Source organism: Saccopteryx bilineata, chromosome 8 (genome assembly GCF_036850765.1).
Source record: "Saccopteryx bilineata isolate mSacBil1 chromosome 8, mSacBil1_pri_phased_curated, whole genome shotgun sequence".
NCBI lineage: Eukaryota > Metazoa > Chordata > Mammalia > Chiroptera > Emballonuridae > Saccopteryx > Saccopteryx bilineata.
The window spans coordinates 85,405,661-85,431,031 of record NC_089497.1 but is presented as its reverse complement, the minus strand read 5'-3'; the positions used below and the strand labels follow the sequence as shown (position 1 = coordinate 85,431,031).

General features: G+C 45.8%; 1 protein-coding gene across 7 annotated transcripts in view; it reads right to left on the bottom strand.

Annotated features, from left to right (window-relative positions):
* Positions 1 to 25,371, bottom strand: part of TNIK (TRAF2 and NCK interacting kinase) — a 415,592-nt gene that overhangs the window by 77,173 nt on the left and 313,048 nt on the right. For 3 of the 7 annotated variants that reach the window (XM_066241478.1, XM_066241483.1, XM_066241479.1), the window contains exons 12-15: positions 21,635 to 21,839; positions 3,202 to 3,312; positions 2,312 to 2,398; positions 1,063 to 1,251 (exon numbers count right to left, since the gene is read on the bottom strand). In XM_066241478.1, coding sequence (XP_066097575.1) covers positions 1,063 to 1,251; positions 2,312 to 2,398; positions 3,202 to 3,312; positions 21,635 to 21,839 — 592 coding nt within the window. The remainder of the gene's footprint in view (positions 1 to 1,062; positions 1,252 to 2,311; positions 2,399 to 3,201; positions 3,313 to 21,634; positions 21,840 to 25,371) is intronic. The other 4 variants (XM_066241480.1, XM_066241481.1, XM_066241484.1 and 1 more) reach the window with 3 other exon arrangements.

Here is a 25,371-nt window from a genome sequence, read left to right as displayed (position 1 = left end):
GAAAAACCCTGTAATTTCTTTCTCTCATAAACAACTGTCATTAACATTAGGACAACATTTCAAGCATTTTTATACATATGTAAGAAAATAGAAAAAAGTGTTTATATAAATAGGACCTTATGTAAGAAATCTGGTTCTGGTAATACTGTAGTCTAAATAACTTAAATAAGCTCAAGCTATAAATACTTGAAGATACTAGAACAAAACACAAAATAATGCCAATGGCCTTTTAAATGATGAGCTATGCTCACAAGAAAATAAAGGAAATCACTAGGAGTCACAGATACGACAGGAAAGAAAACCAGGGTGTTATACACATGAGGTGATACTGTGCCTCCCTAGAAGAGTTGTCAATCCTGGCTGGAGTTATTATTTTGTTTGTTTGCTTTATCTATTTGGTTATCACCCTTTTGTTCTACCATCTCAACAGTTTTTAATGAGATTTTTTAAATTAGCTCATCACAGAGCCAATTAAGTAGCTCATCATAGAGCCAAGTTCCTGAAAAATCCTTCCACAGTCTAACAGTTGAGCTGTCCGACTCAAAGGAACACTACTTTGGAAGTATTTGCAAAACAAATGACCCCAAGCCTGGAAATGAATACCACAGCCACAAGTTTGAGGCCAACTGTGTGTTCACAGAGTGTTAGTGATAATACTAATTAATGATCAGTTTCAGGGTTTAGGTATGGATGGGAAATGATTTTACACAGAATTCCTTACATCCTAAATCATATAATTCCATGGAAAAGACACTAAAATCTTCATGCTACAAACTCAATTGTACTCCTATAAGAAAAATAATTTTTCTACTTCCTGTTTTTGTTTTAAAAAATACACTATATTTGCAAAGATACAAAAAACCAAAAACAAAGATTAAGGTGACTTGCCATTTCTCTACAGAAACGATGTTATGGCTTTTCCAAAAGCAAAGCAAGCGCACTTTACAATAAATTTTTTTCTAGGTTCACAGAACTAGTTTGACTCTCCACTTCTGTTGGACGAATCCATCCTAGTAAATATCCTGGCCAACAGGGTGCGGTTAAGCTCGCTCACTCACTTACCTCCTTGGCCCATGCTGGTTTCTCACTAGGACTCATCCCTTCTTTGTAATGGTACAGTGGCTTCTTCTCCACCGGTCTCTGCTCCTGCCTCTGATGCTGAAGGGAAACCAAGTAGTCTCTCTCTTGCTTCAGCTGTCTCTGTAGCCTTTCTGCTTGTCTCTGTTCTTCCAATTGTTTGCGCTTATATTCCTGTCCAGTTCAGGAAAGAGTGGCAAAGAAAGGCCAAATCACCATACAGAAACCACTGGCCAGGACCAACTAAGCATGCAATGAAGGCAAAAGTGATGCTAAATAATAAAGGACCTCAGTGATGAAGGAACACAGGATAGCAGGATGTACCACAGAGAGAAGCTGAGACTCTGGCTTACCGTCTACACAGAAGGTGGGATTTCCTGAAAACACTACTGCTTTCATGGTAATCCCTCCAGATTAACACTACCTACCGCAAAGTGACTGATCCTTAACGAATTACAATCAGGAAAGTAGCAATAATGAGGACATTTGAATGGTCAGTACACAACCCCTGTAAGGAGCCATCTACTTTCTGATTTAGTAATTAAACCATTCAAGCATGTACAATTAAGTACAAAACTAAAAGAGTAGCTAAAGACATTGCCTAAATCATCATTTGTTTAACAGAACTTGGATTAACAACCATTGGCAAGCTATGCACAGGCTAGAAAATATCACAGTGCCACCAAATAATAAGTTCAGTTAAAAAAAAAAGGATACCCAGAAGCTCATTTGGAGAGCACTGCAATAATAATAAAAAAACAACTACTTCAAATGGAAGCTGCACGAAAAGGGAACACAAAATGTTCCCATCATAAGGGTAAAACTAATCGTCTGCAAATAAAATGTGAGTGCAGTGCTGAGTGGGTTCTAATGGAGCAGGTACATTTTGCTGTGATTGTATTCTAGCATGTTGCCAGTGACCTTAACAATCACTCTGCAGTATGTACAGTGGGTCTTACAAAAAAGTATGAACTTATAATAAGGCTGGATTCATGTTAAAGTTTCACAGATAGATGGAGTTAATAAAGAATACATAACAAATGTGCTAAATGTACTGAGACATGGCAAACTGGGTCAGGAAATAGATGATGTTGCTATAAGATTTTCAAGGTCCATGAATCTTGAAGGGTCTCCTCTTCTGCACTAGCATGTTAGGAGGCAAACTCACACACACAAGCGTGCACACACATGATGAACACAGAGCAGGTCAGCTGGCTCTTGGTTTTCCCATTACCAGAAGTAGAGCTTGTTCATGCAGTAGCTGCTGCTGCAAGATCTCTAACTGTCTCTGCTCCTCCTCTAACTGTCGCCTGATGTACTCCTGGAGAGGTAGGCAGCAGAGAATTCAGAGGAACACAAAGAGAGAAAGAGAGAGAAAAAGAACCAGTAATTTCAAAAGTGACAAGAACTGCCACGTAAAGTGTAGAAGGAAGGAGGGGAAATACCTAGCCACCACCGCACAACGCCGGAAAAGTACGCTGCACTGAAGCCCGCGCATTTCAACGGCAGTCCAAAGCACAAGCCCGTGCCCTGCAACTGACCCAGACGGTGCAGTGCTTCGCGGTGACTTTGGTTTTTAAAAACCCAGCTACATTTTAAAGCTTTTCATTAGAGGTTCCCTCTTTAGGGGCAATCCGGCATTAACAACACTATCAAGCGCGGAGGCTCCCATGCAAGAGGCAGGGTAAAGTAATTGCTGGAAGCCATTGTGCACCGTCTCTTTAACGGAACCACCCTGCGGAGTGTTACCACGCTATCAGAATGTGGCTCAAAGTCAGGGGACCAGAGATTGCCCGAGTAGAAAAGCTCTTCTGAAGCAATGAAAGAGTAGGATGTGGCTGGTTGATCATGCTTCAGTGCGACCTGGAACACAAATACCCAGGGTTGTGAGAACGAGATCAAGGTGTGCCAGGGGACTCTGGCCCGGGTAGGAAGCAAGGCCGAATGAGTGGGCATTGCCCAGGCTGTGCATTTGACTTCTTGAATGGGTGAGAAGAGTTGCTTGAGAAAGAATAAAAGCCCGCTTCAACTGAGCAGTCCTACGAGGTGACCCACACCCCAGAGACAGCTGGTGCTGGAGTTCACACTGGGGCCACGTGCGGGGCTCCCCAGTCGCAGCCGTACCTGCTCGTGCTCCGCACGCCTCCGCTCCTCCTCCCGGCGCATCTGTTCCTCGTAGTGCCGGCGCTGCTCCCGCTCCTGCTGCTTCCGCAGCTCCTTCTCCCGCCTCTGTTGCTGTGGGGCAGCAAGCAGACAGCGTGACTGAGCCGAACACTGCGTGTGTGTGTGTGTGTGGGGGGGGGGGGGGGTCGGGAAGGCAGCAGGGAAGCTGCAGGGCCGCACCTGCATGCTGTTAACGAGCTACGCTTACATGCACAGACTTTTTCTCTCCCGTTATTGGGGGGGTACATTGGCAAGAAAGACATAAGGAGGACAGTTGGAAGTCACAGAGCAGTCGCAATAAGACTGCGATAACTACAGGTACTGAAAATACTGAGAAAACACTGTAATGTATATGATTGACTAACCACTATGCTGTACACCCAAAACCAATACAAAACAATATTGAGAATAAAAAAGGGGGGGGAGAAAAAGAATGAGGTGACCGAGAGCACTCATGTCACGCAGCACACCCTGCTATTCACCATGCAAGTGGACTCCCCAAGTTCCCATTGAGTGCATTCTCCCAATGGGTGCATGAGGGGCTTCTGAATCAGGTAGAAACATGAAGGTATAACACATTACTTATTACATCCTATGAAACTGTTTATGAGATTCTATAAGTTTTAAAGCATATTCACAATGCATATGTCATCCAGTCTTTTTGACACCATGCAGGACAAACATTTCATGGCTACAGAGAGCGAATTCCCGAGAGAAGTGACACATTTAAGGCCACACAGTAATTCGAGGCTGAGGGTACAACAGAATTTATTGACTCCCACCTCATCCACTACCCTTTTTCATACACCTTGCTACCTTTCCTTATTTTCTGGAGTATTCACTTTTAAGTATCATTTTCTATTTCTCACTCAAGTAAGGCCCTGAAGCTCAGTTACCATCCTCATCTCATCCAATTACCATCCCTCTGACAGTAGGCAGTGTGGGAAGCACCTTTCATGCTCTATAATCTTCACAAAAATCTTCTGAGGCAGATATTATCCTCCATTTTACATGAGAAAACTGAGGCACCAAGAGATTAAATAATTGTTTAAGGTTATGCCTACATTCAAGGTCAAATCTAGTAGGTGGTGGAGCTTGATTTCAAAGCCAAGAAATGTAACTTCAATCTGAGCTCAGTCATTATAAACGGTGAAGAGGCAATAGGAAGGATAGAAAGATCACAGATTAAGCCAGCTCTTCAGTATACTTTCGGGAAAGAGGGTCATCTTAGGAGTAGTAACAGGAGCCCATGTTTCTCAAGCACGGATAGTGGGTCCCTGGTCCCTGGAGCATTTGGAATGTGTGGGGGATGTGGGAGGGTTTCTGGTTGTCCCAATGACTGAGGGACATGCCTGTCATTTAACATGACAGGCCAGGGATGCTAAATATTCTACAATATGTAGGTAAATATTCCACAATGTGTAGGACAGTCATACATTACAAAGTAGTTTCCATGCCCCAGGCCATTAGCAACCCTTTGGAGAAATGCTGTAGGCCCTTCCCAAGCACTAGCATTAGGATTTCTTCTTCCTCAAATAACAAGTTTGGAGGGGACAACTCAGGGAGTCCATTCCCTTGTGACATTCTCCACAACAATGCACTGCCTGGCTGAGGAAACCCGAGTCACTCAGAAAGAAATAGGCTGTGACTGTGTCCCACTGACAGGCTAGCTTCACACAGCAGGGACACGGCTTTCTAGGACAGAAGCTCTGTGACAGCCCCAGTGACCACTACACACATTCAAACTCCAAAGGGCCCAGAATGAGGAGGCTGGTCTGAGGTGGCTCCTGCCTACGATCCTCCCGTCTGCTGTCTTCCCATCAGGTCTGAAGCTCAGGAGATAAGCTGTATCTTTGAGACTCAACGTCTGTCATGTCCAGATCAGCAATTATTTGTCCACATTAGACTGTAAGCAACAGGAGCCACTGGAGAACCAAACACAGTCAGACGCCATGATCAGACTTGCATTTTCAAGAGGCTTACTAACAGTCGGGGGAGGGGATAAGACCATTCTATGGATCCAGGCAGAAAATGACAGGGTATCGATGTGTGAAGCAAAGGCAACAGGAGAGATGTCCATGTTCACAACCACTGTTGAGGACTGAGATGCAGCCAAAAGGAAGAAAAAGGAAAACCTATCCAGATTTTCAGTTATTTTAACAGGGCTTGGTGGATGCCGCCTTAGAATTAGAAACTAGAATTGAGCTACAATAAAACAGGTAGTTAGGTGACGATAGGGTGTGTAAGGGTGAGTGATGTTCCTGGCCAAGGAGCATGGCAGATGGTGTGACAGGTTTAGGGAAGGGAATGAGGGAGACAGGGATGCATCAAGTTCCATCCATGCGATTATTGTTTTACAGAAAAAAATAATACAGGAAGACATGAATAGAAAACATCATCATGGGAACTGAATGAATCATTTGGATTACAGACCCAAAACAGAGAGAGATTTCCAACACCCACCAAAGTAAATCGATGCCAGCACAGAGAATAAAATAATTATGTGTACAGATCTGGCTCCTAGCAGGAAATAGCCCTACTTTAGCTAACATTTCAAATTTTTTACTCCCACCATTGGTCTCTTTCTGAGGAAAATATATAATCAAGCCTTTGGAAGATTTAGCTGATTTTTATGTGATAGATTTGTACATTTTCAACCTCTTTGCTAGGAATCAATACTGTTTTATTACATGCCACTCAGGTCCCTATGCAAGGTATACACAGAATTGATTGCAACTCAGAGGGTCTGGGCTTCCCAAGTACTCTATAGTTTCTGAGAAAGACACTCAGAAGTGACTAATAATTAATAGTGATCTCACTCAGATCAGCTGCAGCTAACTCACGGAGGCATCTGCCGGGGCTTGGGTTCCTGTGGCGAGGCTGGAAAAGTAAATTATCTCCCCAACATTCTGAGGGCAACTTGTCAATTTCCAGCTGCTGTGTCTCAATGTTCATGCCTTCCTAGGAAAAAAAAAAATGTTTGCTCTCTCCCCTCCTGAGCATCGGGCTGTTTGTGGGGTGTAACAAAACAGGTCGAGAAAGATCAAGTCCTGGGCCTCAAAAAGACACCTTCACAAAGATCAGAAAACTCTTGCCAGAAGCAGCTTTGACCTTGATCAGCGTGGACCCCCAGCTCCTCACTCAGGGCCTGGCATCTAGGTGTACTAAGGATTTTACTGAGTTGAAAACCTAAACAACTGGGGGCAAAAGAAGACAACACAGTATCCTATTTTTCTGAGGCGGTGGTTCCCCTCCTATTAGTACTTACAGGTTATATCTCATTGTACTCTGAACCTTCTAAGCCCTCCAGGCTAGAATATTCTTTTATGCTGAGCATAAACGAGCCTAAGAATATTTTTCTAAACAGAGACCCATCTACAGTTGGCACTGACATAGTATCTATTTGCCGTCTTAGAAAAAGGCAGAAGAAAAATGAAATAAGGAAATAAGAATCTAGCTAAGAGGAGTAGAAAGGGGGATAATAGCATTTCTGAATTTTATTCAAAGTATGCATAAAGATGTCCATGGTTCTGCTGTTAAAAAAGAATGGCTTAAACCAGTTACTATACTCTAAAATTCTTGCCAGATGCCCCACCTAGTGGAAACTGCTTGGAAGTATGTTTCCATCCACCTCTTCTTAGAGGCATCTCCAAAAGTTTTATCACTTAAATTTAGACATTCAGTGGGTTCTTGTAGGTTTGCTAGTCCCCCACCCCGTTTGGGGGATGATTGATAATACTCGTTGTGAAAAACTTCCAGGTTAAACTCGTCATGGCCTCGCCCTGTGGAGGAGGGCACCGAGGTCCTCTTGTCTTCCTTGTTTGTGTTGCTGTTCCCAAAGAACGATTTCTCTGATACAACAATTCGATCCTCTCCGTGGGAGTTTCCCCTCTGGCCACTTCCAGAAAGAGGTTGTGTGGCAGCACTTTCCAGTACATAAACTGGTAAGTTCATTTTATTTTATTATTTATTTATTTATTTTTTGTATTTTTCTAAACTGAGAAGCAGGGAGGCAGAGAGACAGACTCCAGTATGCATCTGATCGAGATCCACCTGGCATGCCCACCAGGGGGCAACACTCTGCCCATCTGGGGCATTACTCTGTTGCAGCTGTTCTAGCGCCTGAGGCAGAGGCCATGGAGCCGTCCTCAGAGCCTGGGACAACTCAGCTCCAATGGAGCCATGGCTGCAGGAGTGGAAGAGAGAGATGTAGAGAAAGGAGAGGGGGTAAAGTAGAGAAGCAGATGGACGTTTCTCCTGTGTGCCCTTGCTGGGAATCGAACCCGGGACTTCCACATGCCGAGCCGATGCTCTACCACTGAGCCAACCAGCCGGGGTAAGGTCATTTTAATGAGGAAAATATTTATCACCAAACTGACTATGCAGAATTTCAGGTCTTTAAATTCTTGCAAGAGAATATTACCTTAACCCTTAAATATTCAATTCTTATTAAAGTTATAAGAAATAATCCTCATGGGAGTTCATGACAAAGACTGCAGAGTTTCTTTTCTTCCTTCTGTCTCTTTAAATGTTCTTTTCAGATGACGTTTAACCAACAGAAATGTGTGAACTGCACAGTGTGCTCTGGCTCTTGTAGAAGTGACTTGGATGAACTGTTAGGTCATTAATTTCATTTCACAATGTTATCAGAAAAGCTGAATAAAGCTAATCACTATGCTGTGGTAAGGATATCGCCTCAGACATTATTCATAGCACTACTCGCCACAACAAGGCAAATGTACAGGTTTTCAATGATCTCAGAAAGCTCTCCTGAGTAACAGGTTTTCTCTTATCTGATGGCCACATGCAGCCCTGAGAGGCATCTTTTGAGTGTGCCTCTTCTCTTCCCTTAGCTGCAGGGACTCTTAGAATCAGACCAGTGGCCCTCGGGCACCTCCGCTCGATGCCATGTAGTGCAGGCTTTCTGGGAACTGACCCTGGCCTGGCTTCATCTTATTTTTCTCTTCTAGTCCTCGCTACTTTATTTTCTCATTTATTTTATTTTTAGTTCCTGTTTAATCTTTATAAGCTACCTTAAGTCCTCTTTTTGGAATGAAGAAAGGTCATAAAGAAGCATCTACGCCAACAAACAAATGAAAAACAAATCTTGGCCCTCCCTTTTTTGTTTTGTTTTGTTTTTACTTTTCCAAGTGAGAGGAGGAGAGATAGAGAGACAGACTGCCGCATGTGCCTCTACCAGGATCCACTCGGCAACCACCATCTAGGGCCGATGCTCTGCCCTTCTGGGGCCATGCTTGGCAACTGAACTATTTTTAGTACCTGAGGCAGAGGTTCTGTGGAGCCATCCTCAGTACCTGGGGCCAATGTGCTTGAACTAATCGAGCCATGGCTGTGGGAGGAGAAGAGAGAAGCAGGAGGGGTGGAGAAACAGATGGTTTCTTCTCCTGTGTGCCTTGACCAGGAACTGAACCCGGGACTTCCACAATGTTCTACCACTAAGCCCACTGGGCAGGGCCTCTCCATGTCCTTTGAAACCTCAAAATCTTCCCTGGGAAAGATCAAAATGAAAATAAACAAGAACTTGTAGACCTGTAATTTGTTCTTTGTTGATAAAGATGCCACCTCTGTTTATGTCACCTGATCATGTGGTTAAAGTTTTCAGAGGTGGGGTGTAGTCTGCTGTGATCCTGCCACTAGAGAGCTGTTTAATGTGAGCTACCAGAAATAAGCACAGAGCTGGCGGAGACCTAAAGGGAAACTTTAACGCAATCTTGTTTCTGAGCCTAACGATGGTGCCTGGACCAGAGCAAATACAACCAAGTACAGGTCACCCACCATTCTAAGGATGCAGACTCTTTTGGAAAAAAGTACAGAATTGTAATCTCTCTGTATGAGGTTTTTTTTTTGAACCTAAAAAAGTATTTTACCATAGGGTATTCTAATTATAGCCCCATCATAGCCAAGGTAAGTGGGGACAAATGTCATTTTTTAAGTTCCTTCCTTTATAGAGTCTCAGAAAGGTTTCATGCCTTGCCAATGGCCACACAGTAAGTTAGGGGAAAATCACGGAATGAATGCAGATCATCATATTGGGCACTGTCTATGAGAGCTAGGTATTTGTTGGCAGCATGATTTACATGCTTCCACTCATTGAATTCCACAGAGGGATGATTTTATAAATAAATGGGACAATTCCCATTTTATAGATAATCAAATTGAGGCTCAGAGAAATTAAGTAAATTGCTCCATGACTCACATCTGGAAAATGGTGGAGCCTGGAGTCAAGCCCAGGTCGGACTGACTCCTTGCTCTCTCCACACTACGCCCACTACTTCCCAGCTCCTAGGACGTGGGGGAGCATTCTTTCAGTTGGAGATGTAGTGGGAAGGAAGTACAGTGAGAGTGTGGGGAGGAACTGAGCGAAATAAATCTCATCTCCGCTGTCACCATTAGCACTTCCTTTGATAGCCTTAAAAGATTCCAGATGGGAAACTTAGCTGCTTTTATACTTAACGAACATTCAGGTTGAATTTGAGTCTTGTTCTTATGACCTTGGGTAGATTTTGGGAAAACAAGGCTAGATGCCATTGTGTAAAGATTTTGGGCCTTGACTCTATCTTTTACATACATACATACATACATACATACATACCACATTTTCCATTAGATAGACACACAGGTAACAGGCACACTTGAGAATGAATATCCTAGAGCTGCAATGTGACATGTCACTGGGACGGAGCAGGTAAGAGAGGCCAAGAGATTAGAGGAAAGAACACAGGATGAGAAGTAGTTAAGACTAGAATCTAGTCTTGCTCTGTCACCAAAACAAACATTGCAGATCACATAGTCTGAATAAATATTTGTTTAACAAATTAGTCTTGAATAAATCACCTTAATGCAACCTTCAGCAAAAGGGCAGATTAGGTGATCTCACAGGTCTGTTCATTCTAGAGAATCTAAGGAAGGCTGTGCCTCATTACAAAGCAAAACATCTACTAACAATTCAGAATGAGAAGTGAAATGAAGCAAAATTCTCTCAGCATTTGCTCTTAGAGAGCTCCTCTTGGTTTCAGCGCTCCTCCTTGGCCACCATCCTGGTGGCCCCCTGGAGGTGGGGAGAGGGGGCCCCACTGATTGTGGAGGACCTGAGTCAGCCTCCAAAGACAGCAAGCTGCTGGTGCAGGATCAATTTGGGCTCCTCGGGAAGTACCCCAAACCATCGCCTCAACTCAGGGGCTCTCTGTTCAAAGACGCTCAGAATGAAAGGATGCAGTGTGGTTTTGAATCGACTACACAGCACACATGTCCCTCACTTAAGTAGGACTGCTTTGTATAAGCTTCACAGAAGCTTCTGGACATTTCATTTGCACAATTTAACATTTGCTAAGGTTTCAGTTTTGGAAAGAGCATTTCAAACCAGCCATAGCATGGCAAGGGCATGATTCCTGTAATAAAGCTGGGATTCCACACTTTCTTTTACAGGAAGGACATGAGAGTAATGGTGAAGCAATCTGACACCTCTGAATTCCCACAACAAAGTAATCAGAATACAGAAAACAATAATAACCATTGATAATAAGAATCAACACTTACATAGTGCCTCTCTGATGCCAGACACTGTCCTAAGCCCTTTACTCATATTAACTCATTCAGTTCTTAACAAGACCCTTTTAGGCAGATTACTTACTGTCAATATCCCACTTTAACAGATAAGGAAACTGAGGCACACACAGGCCAATACCTTGCTCAAGTTCATTTAGTTGGTAAGTGCAAAGTCAGGACTACACTCTGTGTCTGGCTCTTGGCATGCTGTGTTCATGGATTTGGAAGACGTGGGTTGAGACACTTACATTTGCCATGTGAAAGATATTTTAGGCTCTTTCAGGTGGCCATTTCTTTTCTATCTTCCCCATGTTACCTATCTTCTTCACAGAAACAATAACCAGAGAACCACAGAATCTTTAGAGAGGCTACATAGATCTCATTCTTTTCTTTTTATACCCTTTTTGCCATTAGAGATAAACCAGGCAATCTACCTATTCAGAGCTTTCCTGGAAATTAACTGCTTAAACTCTTCCTCTGAACTCCCTGGTCAACTTTTGAACAGTAGGCTGCCCCATGGCTAAGCACACTCTGAGTACACATGTGCCAAGCTGCTGTTTATGCACGTGGAAAGTTCTAAACAGTCTGAGCTGTGAGGAGGCTTGATGAAGAATTCTGTTCCTGTCTCTTCTATGAATGCTAGTCAGTGCGATCATTCACATGCTCTCTATCTCTGAGCCACCACTGTTTCTCCAGGGAGAATGGCAACCCGGGTCCTCTGGGATTCATATAGAGGAGCAAAACCCGGTCAATGGACATGCTGAGTACCTGTGACTCTGTAGGTTAGTGTAAAAGTCAAGTGCATATGTAACTCCTAAATTCCTTCTGCCATTATTTGGAAGCCTTAATACGAGACCCTAGATCAAGTCGTAAGGAAACAAGGCCATTATAATTCAGTTTATTAACACAATGTCTACAGAGAGGGCCACCTTGCACATCTGGAATGTTACTAAACCTTGCCGAGTGGATCCCAGTAGGGATGCATGCAGGATTCTGTCTCTGCTTCCCTGCTTCTCACTCAAGAAAGAAAAAAAGAAATAACTTAGATGACTTTTGAGGACCCTTATGTTCCCCAACCTTTATAATTTTATAAAACTACTCACTGAAGAAAATAAGAGTGAAATGAAAACAATTAGATTTAAATGCATGTGAAACAATACTTTCTTTTTTTTTTTTTTTTTTTTTTCATTTTTCTGAAGCTGGAAACAGGGAGAGACAGTCAGACAGACTCCCGCATGCGCCCGACCGGGATCCACCCGGCACGCCCACCAGGGGGCGACGCTCTGCCCACCAGGGGGCGATGCTCTGCCCATCCTGGGCGTCGCCATGTTGCGACCAGAGCCACTCTAGCGCCTGGGGCAGAGGCCACAGAGCCATCCCCAGCGCCCGGGCCATCTTTGCTCCAATGGAGCCTTGGCTGCGGGAGGGGAAGAGAGAGACAGAGAGGAAGGCGCGGCGGAGGGGTGGAGAAGCAAATGGGCGCTTCTCCTATGTGCCCTGGCCGGGAATCGAACCTGGGTCCTCCGCACGCTAGGCCGACGCTCTACCGCTGAGCCAACCGGCCAGGGCCGAAACAATACTTTCTGTGAAACTATTTTGTTGTCATAGTTTTACGGTTAGGAACAAATAAGAACAACGATTGTGAAACTCAAGAAATGTAGACTAGATGTAATAAGAGGTTCCATGAAGAGCTGAGACAATGGAAGGGAGGTCTGCAATGCCCACAGCATGCTGTCACTGACAAGCCAGACCCACCATCTACCTCAGGTCAACAACTGTCTAAAGTTGTCTTTCCAGTATGAAGTGCCGTGCACATAAAAGAATACTAGCGTATCCTTCCCACTGAAAGTGTGGGAGGGGCCTGGGCAAAAGGATTTAAAATATCAACAGCATTTTAAGGAGCAGCATAGGAATTTCAGCCCAACTTCCTTACCTTGGCAGGAAACCCCTCCCACAAAAGATCTAGGAGACAATGCAGACGAAGTCCCACCACCTGCAGCACAGCAGGGAAGTGAGAACAAGTTGCCTTTCCGGGACCCACTGAGGAGCAAGGTTTCATACATCCATGCACACCACCCATCCTCTGAAGCACAAGCATGATATACACACACATGTGATCATAAACCATCGTCAAGAGGCACGTGGGCAGGACCACCTGGGACAATGAGCATCTAGTTTGCTAGCCCGGCTCCCAGCTGTTTCGTAATTTCTGTTCAGTTATTGAAATAATAGAGCTAAAACCATGCTAGAAAGCATTCAGTCTTCGTGCTGATGTTAATGACAGCCAGGCATAAAGGGCCGCTTTGTCCCCCACCAGCGGTCTCCGCTCACAGCACACATTAGAACGCCTACAGTTAACGATTTAAGCGATTAAAGGCCATTTCTCAGCAGTGCCAATGAATGAACACTCCAGGCCCCGAAAGAAGGAAGTTATTCTGCTCATGGTGCTTTCTTCTGCTGAGGGCCTGGGAGTACAGTCTGGTGGGCGGGAATGCAGCACTGGTGCAAAGCCACACTGATGTCCCATCTTCTGCTTCTGCCCACTGAGCCTGCTCAGGCTGCACTCAACTCTGAGCCCTCCCTCTGAAACGAGACGACTCAGAGTAGCAACAAGGCAGATAACGGGAAACAAAGATTTTTTTCTCTTTCTGTGCAACTCTTTTCTTGAATGTATTCACATACTTGCTGGGTGCCAGGCACTGCTCTAAGTGCTTTGTGTGTATTAACTCTTGACTCCTTGAAACTATCACTATCCTATCTTATAAATAGGTAAACTGAAGCAGAGGAAGTCATGTCCTGACCAAGATCCCCAAGGCAGTTAAGAGGCAGAGCTGGACTCAAACTGTTTCTTACTATATATACTCCTGACTACGTGCTTCTACCTTCTTGGTGAAGGGGTCTCACTTTTCATGTATTGCGTCTTTGATGCCCAGACTTACTACTTAGACATCACAAGAACTCTGCCTTTTTATAGGTTTAATTTATGTACTGGTGGGACATAAGACTTGATGCAGCCACCTGGCAATGATGGGATCAGACCAATACAGTGTTGAAATGAAAGCAAGAAACACGATAAGAGAATTCACCGAAAAGTGGAGTTCTCCAGGGAAGGTTTCGAGGCTCGGCTGAGAAGAGAGACCTTCCAAGGCGGCATGTGATCCTTCTAAACAAGGTGCATCCAGAGGCATGAAGGCCGGGACTGCCCGCTAAGTTAACGGCAGGCGGACACCCAGCAAGTCACGGGGAGAGGGCTCTCAGGGCAGAGACCCTCAAAGACAAAAGAAAAGTCCACATTCTATAGTAAACAGGGAAGATGCATTAGAGAGCTAAGGAAGGCCAGAAATGGGAAATGCTATAGATAGAGAAAATCCTTAAACAAAAACTAACAACTTTGAAATTATCAGTTCTACAGTAACAATAAAATATTTACCCAATGATGTCAGAACATTCCTGTGTCAGGCACGGTGCCAGAATTTCTGTATGTATGATTCCACTTACTTCTCACAACAAACCTGCAAAGTTAATAATAACTTATATGTGTATATAAGGAAGCTGGGGTTCAGAAGGTAATCTGCCCAAGACCACATAACTAGAATTACACATTGGTCTCCACAGCTTCGAAGTTGGTGTGCTTTGCCTCTGCATTAATCTGCTATCCTGTCATTTAAAAACGAATAAAAATTTTTCTCCTAATAATATAACTGAATTCTTATTATAACAAATATTCTTCCAAAGACATAAATCAAAGCTTATCTGTTGGTGCATTTTTTTTTTTGATATGAGAGAGAGAGGGAGGGAGAGAGAGGGAGAAGCATCAACTTGTAGTTGTTTCACTTTAGTTGTTGTTCATTGATTGCTTCTCACAGGTGCCTTGAGTGGACAGCTCAAGCTGAGATAGTGAACTTGGGCTCAAGCCGGTGACCTCAGTGTTCTGAGTGGACACTATCTACTATGCTACCACCTTGTCAGGCTATTGGTACATTTTGTTTTAATAAATTCAAGATGGTTCTACTGCTATTTATGAAAGAATTTGAGCTTTTGGAAATTATATCTCTGACTTCAACCAAAGGAACTCAGTACCAATAATAATAATAATAACTAATATTTACTAAATGTCTTCTGAGTATTGGTGCTATCCTAAGGCTTTTTATAAATTAATTCATTTAATCCTCACAACAGCCTTGGGGTTAAATGTTATTGTTATTTCTAGTTTTAAGGAGGAAACTGAGGCACTAAAGTGTTAAAATAACTTCTATTAAGGAAAACAACTGTTAGCCAAGAGACTACTCTCAACAGAATTTCTCCAAATGCTGTGTGCCCATGAGGCTTTTAAGAGCTTCAATACGTTGTCCTGACACACTGACTCTTAAAGAGACAGGCAGCTTTCCCTGCCCCCTTCCTTGCTGCCACCCTCTCTATGGTCTAAGAGCATCTGGGAGAAATTACTTAGGTTCCAAAGAATAACCTACAAACAGTGGCTTCTCTGGGCTTGGGCTCCAGCTAGCATAGCTCCTATGAGACTAGGCTGGTTTCCCTGAGTGAAAACAAATGCTAAGAGAGAATGTAAGCAAAAGTGACCACAAGTAGATGAGCGTGTAATTATACAAAGCCCTGTAAATGGAAGCATGAGGTGGGTCTCATTAGTAATAGTTCGGCTGGATTTGACAATCCAACAAGATCTGTCTAGCTCTTGGCAGTTGACCAAGTTCTTTCATGTTTATTTTCCTGCTCAATCCTTAGTGGTGGAAACAAGCTTTGTTAGTAGCCTCCCCCTAGAGCTCAGGAAGTGGGGGTGTGGGGAGACCAAAAGGACTCCCAGGGCGTGCAGGTGGTACACGGGCTCTCAAATACAAATCAACCATGTTCCACTTCTAAACTAGATCTGACTTCCTGAGCAAGTAAGTTTTTCCTCCAAAACAAAGAGGAGAGGAATGAGTTCTAAAGAGTACTACAGGCCCTGGCCAGTTGGCTCAGCGGTAGAGCGTCGGCCTGGCGTGCGGAGGACCCGGGTTCGATTCCCGGCCAGGGCACACAGGAGAAGCGCCCATTTGCTTCTCCACCCCTCCGCCGCGCTTTCCTCTCTGTCTCTCTCTTCCCCTCCCGCAGCCAAGGCTCCATTGGAGCAAAGATGGCCCGGGCGCTGGGGATGGCTCCTTGGCCTCGGCCCCAGGCGCTAGAGTGGCTCTGGTCGCAACATGGCGACGCCCAGGATGGGCAGAGCGTCGCCCCATGGTGGGCGTGCCGGGTGGATCCCGGTCGGGCGCATGCGGGAGTCTGTCTGACTGTCTCTCCCTGTTTCCAGCTTGAAAAAAAAAAAAAAAAAAAAGGAGTACTACACAAAAACTATCCTTTTTGTTACTGAGCCTAAAGGAGCCGCTACCGTCCTGGACCTTCACGCAGCATTCTGTGGAGTGGCCCTGGCAGCTTGGTCCTTATGCTCGGACCCTTATTTCTGTGCAACAGCATCAAACTCTCTCGGTGCTCCTTCAGTGTCTTCATCAGTTTTCTTTGCTTGCTTCTCCCCTACTCAGACTGCTCAGAGCTCAAGCCCAGACTTCTCTTCTCAATGTATACTTCCATTACCACAAACCAGTAATCCCCGTCCTTCTCTTCATTCACCCTTCCTCTGTGGCTATATCTGAGTCCTCCAGCTACATCCATGGTGTCACCACTGGCTGCCCAATAGGCATCTTAAACTCACTGTGTTCCAAACCGATCTTACCCTCCTCCTGCTCCCAAACCTGGTCCTCCACCTGAATGCTCTAGTCCTATTTCAGGGTCCTTCAGGAGAGTGACTGCCCACTCTCCTTCATCTCTGACATCTAGTCAACGAGCAGGTCCTGCATGTTCTACAAGCAGCCTCTCTCTCAAGTATGTACACTTTTCTCAGTCCCCCTAAAGCACCACCCCTCTGGTCTGGACTAACTTGTTCTCCCACCCACTTGTATTCCTTCTAATCCCTCTCTTTGCAACAGCCAAAGTTGCATTTTAAAAATGCAGATCTGAAGGTATTCCCTTGGTTAACACACATCAATGTTTTCCCACTATTCTTAGACTACAACTCACAACTCCTTAACTTGACAAAAGAAGCCCTACAAGACTGTGCCCTGGCTTCCCCACCTAGCACCCTCTGCTTCCTGTCAGCTGGACTCCGGCCCACGTGGCTTCAGGCCAGGCTAGACTCCTGTGCCTATGGTACGTGCCCTTAGTGTGCGTTCTCCACCGTATCACTCTGGCAATGATAATGAATGGCTATTTGAGCAATCGTTTGCTGAACGCCTGTTTCTCTCACAGATCTAGTCTTCACAAGGGCAGGCGCTATTCCCAGTGTCCTGCATAGCGCCTGAGTAGTAGAAGTAAGTGTTCTCTGCACTTCTTAAATGACTTTCTACAGGAATAGGAAAAAGGTTTTAATTCTACTGTCTGCTTTACAGAAAAAGAACAATTGAGCTCAAGGTCCCTGAAAGTCTCAGTCATTCATCACAAAAAGTTTGAGGTTTATACTTTTTATTATAAAAGTATACTTTTTAGTATAAAAGTTTGAGGCTTCTATTGACTACATAAACTGCCAGTCTCTCATTTTGTACATTAGGGTTCCACTATTACTAGCTAATAAAATACTGGTGGTATTTTTTAAAAACAACAATAACACAACAAAAAACATCAGGCAGTACAACCAAAGCAGTATAATATCTTTTTGGTAGAGCTGGTTGTTTTATCACAGATGATTTGATGATGGTCCTGAAGGGCACTGAATGAGAGCTAGAGGGCTTGAAAAACAACACAATTCTCTGAAAAAGAAAACTTACTGGCACAGGCAAGTTGGTGTTCCTGGGGTCAATTTGATTCATTCATGTGACTTAAACATACCCTTTCCAAAATGAAGGTATTAAGGCCCTCTGCAAGTTGAAAAAATAGATAAAGCACACTAATACTGTCTCAAACCCATGAGCAGAATCCGGCATCATCACAGATCTGCCCACGGTCAGTGTTTAAAAAGAAGACCAGAGTGGGTATCCCAACACCTCCTGGCTCCTAACTCTGAAGTAGAGAATAAAATAAGTTATGCTTTGTTTTGGCCAAGTAATAAACTGAATAAAAATAGAAGAGGCTCTCTACATACCTTGTCTCACTACGATGGACTCACTCACCTGAGCCAGAACTTAGTTATAAATTGTACTTTATTACTGGTCAGAAGCTGAGAGTCTTGTACTCACCATTTAATTGGCTTGAAACCATGTCCTTTTCACAAGTTGATAAATGACTACATTCGTGTACAAAGTCTTTCTAAGAATATACAGATACTGATTTAGAACCTAGCCAACCCCACATGGTTACCCATAAATAGCAAAGGACATGAAGGTTTTCCTTAGAAAGCTCTGGTAGGAGGTGACATCTGAGATCACTGAAGAAGACAAAGGCTATAACCTACACAGCTCTGTGTCACCATAAGGGCATCTGAAGGGCTTTGACTTGGAAATGGGAATGTATTTCCCAGGATGCATACACAAGTCTACCTGACTACAGAGATACAAAATTTGCAAGTCTAATTATGGGCTTTAACTGCTTCCATGTGACAATGTAGTCTAAGTTCATACTCAAGACACCAGAAACACAAGTTTCACCCTAGGCCAGGGTAGCAGATGTAGATGGGGACCCAGCAGGAGAAGAACTCCCTGATGGCAGAGAGTCATTACTTAGAAGTTCAGAATGACAGTCACCTGAGTATTCACTATTTTTTTTTCTATCGAGCAATTGGGGCAAGAAAAAGGATCAAAAGATGAAGCTGGTATCATCTCTTGATGTCCTGTGGTCACAAGCGTTCTTGCTTCTGGTGATCACTGAAGAAGACACTGGTGCACAGAGCAGTGTCTTCATGCATGCAGTCACCTTCTGTGCAAGTGGAGCCTTACAGGGTGTGTCCCTGTGAGTATGGGTGCCCCGCTGGACTGGGCCTGAACTCTGACTTGCATCCCAGGGAGAGGCTCCAGAAAATGCCACCAAAGAAGAGAAACGAGGACGTGTTGGTAGTAGCTCTGAAGAGGAGCACAAGAGCTAGCACCCGGCTCAAAGATTAGCACTGCGGGGTGCCACTTCCCTGCCCTTCCTCAGAAACCCTTCAGTTCTCGGGGTCAAAACCTGCGGAAGGACAGGCCAGCTAAAGAATATGAAAAGCATGCTGATTATGGCCTACCAGCAGTGAGGCAGGGCAGCTGTGGTAAAACCACTTGGGCTCCAAAGTCTGAGCCCCTGGGTTTGAAATCTGGTTTCTTTTCAAGCTGTGTGACCTTTTGGAAGTCATTAGCCTCTGGGAGGTTCAGCTGCATTATCTCTAGACTGGAGTTACTGTGAAGATTGAGTGAGACTGCTCACGTGAAGTGCTGAAGAGAGTTCCTGTCATATGGTAAGTGCTTTATAACTGTTAGATATGTTTATTTTAGCAACTTGATGAAAAAACAGATAAAGCTCAAATCAATCCCACCAGGTAAGAGAGAATAAAATCTAAAAAAATAGAACAAAACAAAGGAATACAATGCATCCTCTGAAAAGATGTTGCATTAATTAAGGATCAAGGTCCAAGGGTCAAGAGTCTTTCTGTCCTTAGGTTTAAATTTTAAAAAAGAAGAAACTGTGTGTGTGTGTGTGGGGGTGTGTGTGTGTGAATATGGGTGCCCCGCTGGACTGGGTCAGAACCAGGATAGGGGCTATAGGATGACACGGTAAGTGCTTGTAGCCTAAAATGCAGTGTAACAAGTCACCGGGCAAGGCACTGAGACAAAGGTCTTGACAAAGGTTTTCACGGGTGATGCTGCAGTGACGAGGCAGCCTTGGGAAAGGCTCTTGGGAGGAATGAACCACAAGCCAGGGAGAAAGCAGGAAGGAAAGATTCAGGAGCATCACCTCGCTGGGGAGGAGGAGGTCTAAGGCAGTAAGTACACCTTGGATTCAAACAGCAGAGGCCCTTGGTCCTCAGAGACCAGACAGCCTGCAGGAAGTAGCGTGGCCCTAGGCTGGGGCCCAGGAGAGAAGAGGCCCATACTGGCCTGGGTATGCCGAAGGAGCTGTCACTAGGGCACAGCTGCTGGAACCTGTCAGACTTTCAATATGTGCCCAGGAGAGTGATCGCAGGGTCACAGGGGCAGGCAGCTCCTCGCTCGTGCCTCGTCCTTCCCTGTGAGAGCTGCCTGACAACGCCACGCCCCGTGCCCAGCCTCCGCCTGCTCCTCTGGAGGTGTCCAAACCACCACTGCGGTGCCTCTGTGGGGAGCTTCACACTTCTCATGGCTGAGCGTCCTTCACACAGACATTACAGATGTATGCTTAGATGGGAAAGAGCTTCCCGTGCCTACTGCTGCTTGCAGAAGCCGACAAAGTCCCGTGTTGAGGACCACAGTCCAAAGCTTGGTCATTTATCTACACTGATTGTTTCAGGGCCCCTGTGGATGGGATCAGGGAGGAGGAATGTTGTGGATCTTGGCTTTGCACTTACTGGCCCTGCGACATGCACCCAATTACTTCTCCTTCCCCGAACCTCAGTTTCCTCTTGTTAAGTGAAGATTATATGCACTTTGCATGAGAAATGATGAATATATGCAAAGAGATAATGATTTTCGAAGAGATCCTGCACCTCACCCAGCACTCAGCACACAAGTCACTCGGTAATTGCAGCTGTTGGGTATTATTGCTGCTGGTGTGCATACCAGCATTCCAGAGATATAATGAGGTTGATGGGATATTGCAAACTGAAACGGAGGCTCTAACTGATTTAAACCAGGGAGGATGGACCTGGATGAGCCATTTAAAAAGCAATCTGCTCTTGCTGTCTGCAATTCACCACCCTCTAACTGATGTGGGCACCTGACAACATGAGCAAGTTGCTGTAAACAGTTGATGAGGAGCATGACGGTGTTTGGGGAAACTCAGAAATTACTACCCCATTTCTGTGCAGTTAGTAAACCTTTCATCTGCCACCCCACTTCCTGCTCATTCCGTTTCCTGAATGCCTGGAGTATGTGATCAATCTGGTGGGGGAAGGAGGTCGCGGAGCCAGGTTCTGGGAAGGAGGCTTTAATAAACACCTATAGACAACAAAGGTAGGATCCTCCCCAGGACCAGCCGTGCAGGAGGTATGGTTTCTCACAAAAATGGCAGCAATGCCTGCAGGTGAAGGCAAGTCTGGCCTACAAGTCGGAAGACAGGCTCTGTGCGTCAAAGGGCGTCTGGAAGGACCTGAAGATGCTCTCCCCGGTGTTCAGAGGAATGATAAAGGAGAATCATAAAGTGGGTCCTGCTTTTCCATATGTGACATTTCACTTATCTGCTTAGTCACTGTGGTCCAGTTAACCCCTGTGTTTCCCTTCCCAGTCTCTGACTCATTCATTCCACAAATATTTATGAGGCATCTACTGTGTACTAGGCATTATTCCAGGCACTGGAGATACATCAGGGATAAAAGAGACTGTCCCCAGGGGCTTACGTCCCAGTGGGCAGAGACAGACAGGCAGACGGAAGTCCATACAGAGTAGGTGTGAGGGTGACAGGAGCTATGTCAACATAATAAAGTAGGGGAGACAAGAGGACATGCTGCAGTTTTAAGTGAGGTGGTCAAAGAGGCCTCACTGAGAAGGTGGCGTCTGATTGAGTATCGAAGGGTTGAGGCCTCCCCTTGCTTTTCTGAAGTGACTCCATCAAGGTCACACCACGCCAAGAGAGGGAAGCCCTTTCCTTGTAAGAGCATCCATCTTTGTCCTTCCTTGCAGTTAGGGTGTGTGCTGCGAGCAGGCTCAGCCCTGAGCCACCCAGGGCAGAGGGAGCAGTGGGTGCTCACCTCCTCCAGCCGCCGCCGCTGCTCCTTCTGCTCCTCTATGCGCTTCTGGCGCTCTGCTAGCAGCTGCCGTTTGTGCTCCTCGTTCTCCCGCTGCTGCTGTTCCAGCTGCTGCCTCCGCAGGGCCTCCGACCGCTCCTTGTTGGCCAGCTGCAGCCTCAGGAAGTCCCGCCGCAGGGTCGACTCCCCGGGTAGGTTCAGGATGGAGCTGTGGGCAGGACAGAGAAGTCAGGATCCCACATGGGGCAGGGGTAGGAGCAGCTGCTACCGTGGGTCTCGGAGGAGGAGAGCAGGGCAAATAACTTCCAAATGCAGCTAAAGAAGCCACACGCTCCAGCACAGGCTCTTAGGTCCTCCATTAACTATACTACTCACCCTCAAAAGAAACAGAGTCAAGGGAAGACATGAGGGTCTAGACTCCCCTTCAGTGTGGCTACTGCATGCACATGCTGCCACCATCTGTAGAGGGATATCACATTCCTAGAGTCATCACCTTTCTCCATGACTGTCCCCTGCTCTCTCACTCTGTGACATGGCACAGATCTGTTTCTAGAGTGTTTAGTGTGTGTGCAAGCACTAAAGACCAGCTTATTTCCATGTTTAAGAATAGCAAGAACAGCCTGACTAGGCAGTGGCTCAGAGGATAGAGCATTGGACTGGGACACGGAGCACCCAGGTTTGAAACCCCGAGGTCGCCAGCTTGAATGCAGGGTTGCTGGCTTGAGCGTGGGATCACAAACATGACCCCATGGTCACTGGCTTGAAGCCCAAGGTTGCTGGCTTGAGTCTGAGGTAGCTGGCTTGAGCAAGGGGTCACTTGCTCTGCTGTAGCGACCCCTCTGCCCTGGTCAAGGCACATATGAGAAAGCAAATAGTGAACAACTAAGGAGCCGCAACAAAGAATTGATGCTTCTCATCTCTCTCCCTTCCTGTCTGTCTGTCCTTATCTATTCTTCTCTCTGACTCTCTCTCTGTCTCTGTCAAAAAAAGAAAAAAAAGCAAGAACAAAGCCAGAATATAAAATAATTGGGAGCAGTGAGGGAGCCCACTTTACATAGAGAAGTAACAGGTCACCCTCAGTCACATCACTTCCTTGGCTGCTGTCACCAAACCATCAGAGGCAAAGAGCAGGCTGCTCATGTGTGGATGTGATGAGCCAGGGGGTCAAGTGCTGGAGCCGGGACTTGAGCCCAAGCCTGCCAAGTTCGAGAGTTCGGGACTTGTCTTGCTATACCACTGTTAAAGTGAAGTTAAATGATTTGGTTGTGGCCACAGAGGGTGCAACTGGGACTTCGACCCACTCACTGAATCCTGGATTCCCACTAAGTGCTGTGGGCCTCAGTTCTGCCTCATCTGTAAAATGGTGATTGTGCAAGTGCATGTATATGTGTATGTGACAGAACAAGGGGACAGGAACACCAAAACACTGGTGGCTGAGGGCTGTCCTACTCATCATCTAACTGTATGTGTATAACTCAAAGTCACGGACACAACAGGTAACAGACAAGTAGAAAACAGCTCCTATTGGTTCACACAAACTTACTCTTTCTGGGAGCTTTCATTTAAAATAAATATATTAAATAATTACTGAGTGCCTACTATGTAGTAGGCACTGTGATAGGCTCTAGTGGCTATAGCAGTAGGTATCTAAATTCTCTCTCTAGAGTTCTCTTCTTTTGGGGAAGACAAAAAAATAATTCAGCAGACAGACCAATAATCAAAAATAACATAATTTCAGGTATTGATAGACTCTACAGAAGATAAAGTGCAATAGTCTATGAGTGACAGTGGGGAATGCTAGGTGAGGATTCAGGCTCTGCTGTGGATGGGGGATCAGGGAAGACTTCTCTGAGAAGCTGACAGTGGAGCCAAGACTCAAATGGTGAAGAGTCAGCCGTAAGAAGAGGCAGGTGAAGGGATCCTTCCGGCAGAAAGAAAGCCAAGTACAGTTGGCCCTTGAACAACACGGGAGACTAGGGGTGCTGACCCCCTCTTTGTGCAGCAGAAAAATCTGTTGATAATTTTTGACTCCTCCAAAACTTAGTTATCACTCAGTATCCATGAGGGATTGGTTCTGAGACTCCCTAGTCCTCCTACAGGTACCACAATGCAAGTCCACTGTATAAATGGCATAGATAAAGCATATAGTCAGCCTTATGTATGCACGAACCTGCGCAGTTCAAAACTGGGTTAACGGTCAACTGTACAGAGGCCTGTGGTGGGGACAGTGGGGCCTCTTCGAGTAACTGAGCTCCAACTGGTCTTTCCCAGAGCAGAGCGAATGACAGGGAAGGGGACAGAGGTCAGACAGACCGGGCGGCGAGGGTAGGGCGTCAGGCCTTGGAACAACATGAGAGAAGGTCAAGCAGGAGAGGACGCACTTGCTTTGCTTGGCTGCTGAAGGGACAGCAGTCTAGGGGGCAGGAGGGCAAGCAAGGCTACCAGCTGGGCTGCCGCAGCAGTGGCTCTGAGGTGGAGGCGTCAGGGCTGGGGTCATGCAGGGATCCCCTCTGGGGTCTGAGGTGTGACCACAGGAATGGGCAGGGATGAGTTAATGACACCTGTTGGCAGGTCTAATGTGCAGAGTGAAGGATGACTTGCAGGTTTGGTCTTGGCACCTGGGCAGTGATGGTGACAACAACCGGGACGGAGAGTGCTGGGGGAGGAGCTGCGTTGCTGGCAGCTGGCGAGGCGACCATTCTGGTCTGGAGAAAGGCTGGGTGCTACGTGACATACTGCCAGAACAGGACATGAACACCATTCTCGTCTGGAGAAAGGCTGGGTGCTGTGTGATATACTGCCAGAACAGGACATGAACACCATTCTCGTCTGGAGAAAGGCTGGGTGCTGTGTGACATACTGCCAGAACAGGACATGAACAGCATTCTGGTCTGGAGAAAGGCTGGGTGCTGTGTGACATACTGCCAGAACAGGACATGAACACCACTCTGGTCTGGAGAAAGGCTGGGTGCTGTGTGACATACTGCCAGAACAGGACATGAACAGCATTCTGGTCTGGAGAAAGGCTGGGTGCTGTGTGATATACTGCCAGAACAGGACATGAACAGCATTCTGGTCTGGAGAAAGGCTGGGCGCTACGTGACATACTGCCAGAACAGGACATGAACACCATTCTGGTCTGGAGAAAGGCTGGGTGCTGTGTGATATACTGCCAGAACAGGACATGAACACCATTCTGGTCTGGAGAAAGGCTGGGTGCTGTGTGATATACTGCCAGAACAGGACATGACACCATTCTGGTCTGGAGAAAGGCTGGGTGCTGTGTGACATACTGCCAGAACAGGACATGAACACCATTCTGGTCTGGAGAAAGGCTGGGTGCTGTGTGATATACTGCCAGAACAGGACATGAACACCATTCTGGTCTGGAGAAAGGCTGGGTGCTGTGTGATATACTGCCAGAACAGGACATGAACACCATCCTGGTCTGGAGAAAGGCTGGGTGCTGTGTGACATACTGCCAGAACAGGATATGAACACCATTCTGGTCTGGAGAAAGGCTGGGTGCTACGTGACATACTGCCAGAACAGGACATGAACAGCCTTCGTTCGTGGCATTCCACAGACAATACTTGGAGTCTACAAATAAGCCTCCTCTAAAACTTACAGCTTTTGTGCAGAACTCTAAAAAACCCCAAATGACAGGGCTTATCCACACAGGCCACACGCTCCGTGCAAAGGCAGTGGGCTCCGGAGCTCAGCGCCCGTGAGGGTGCTCC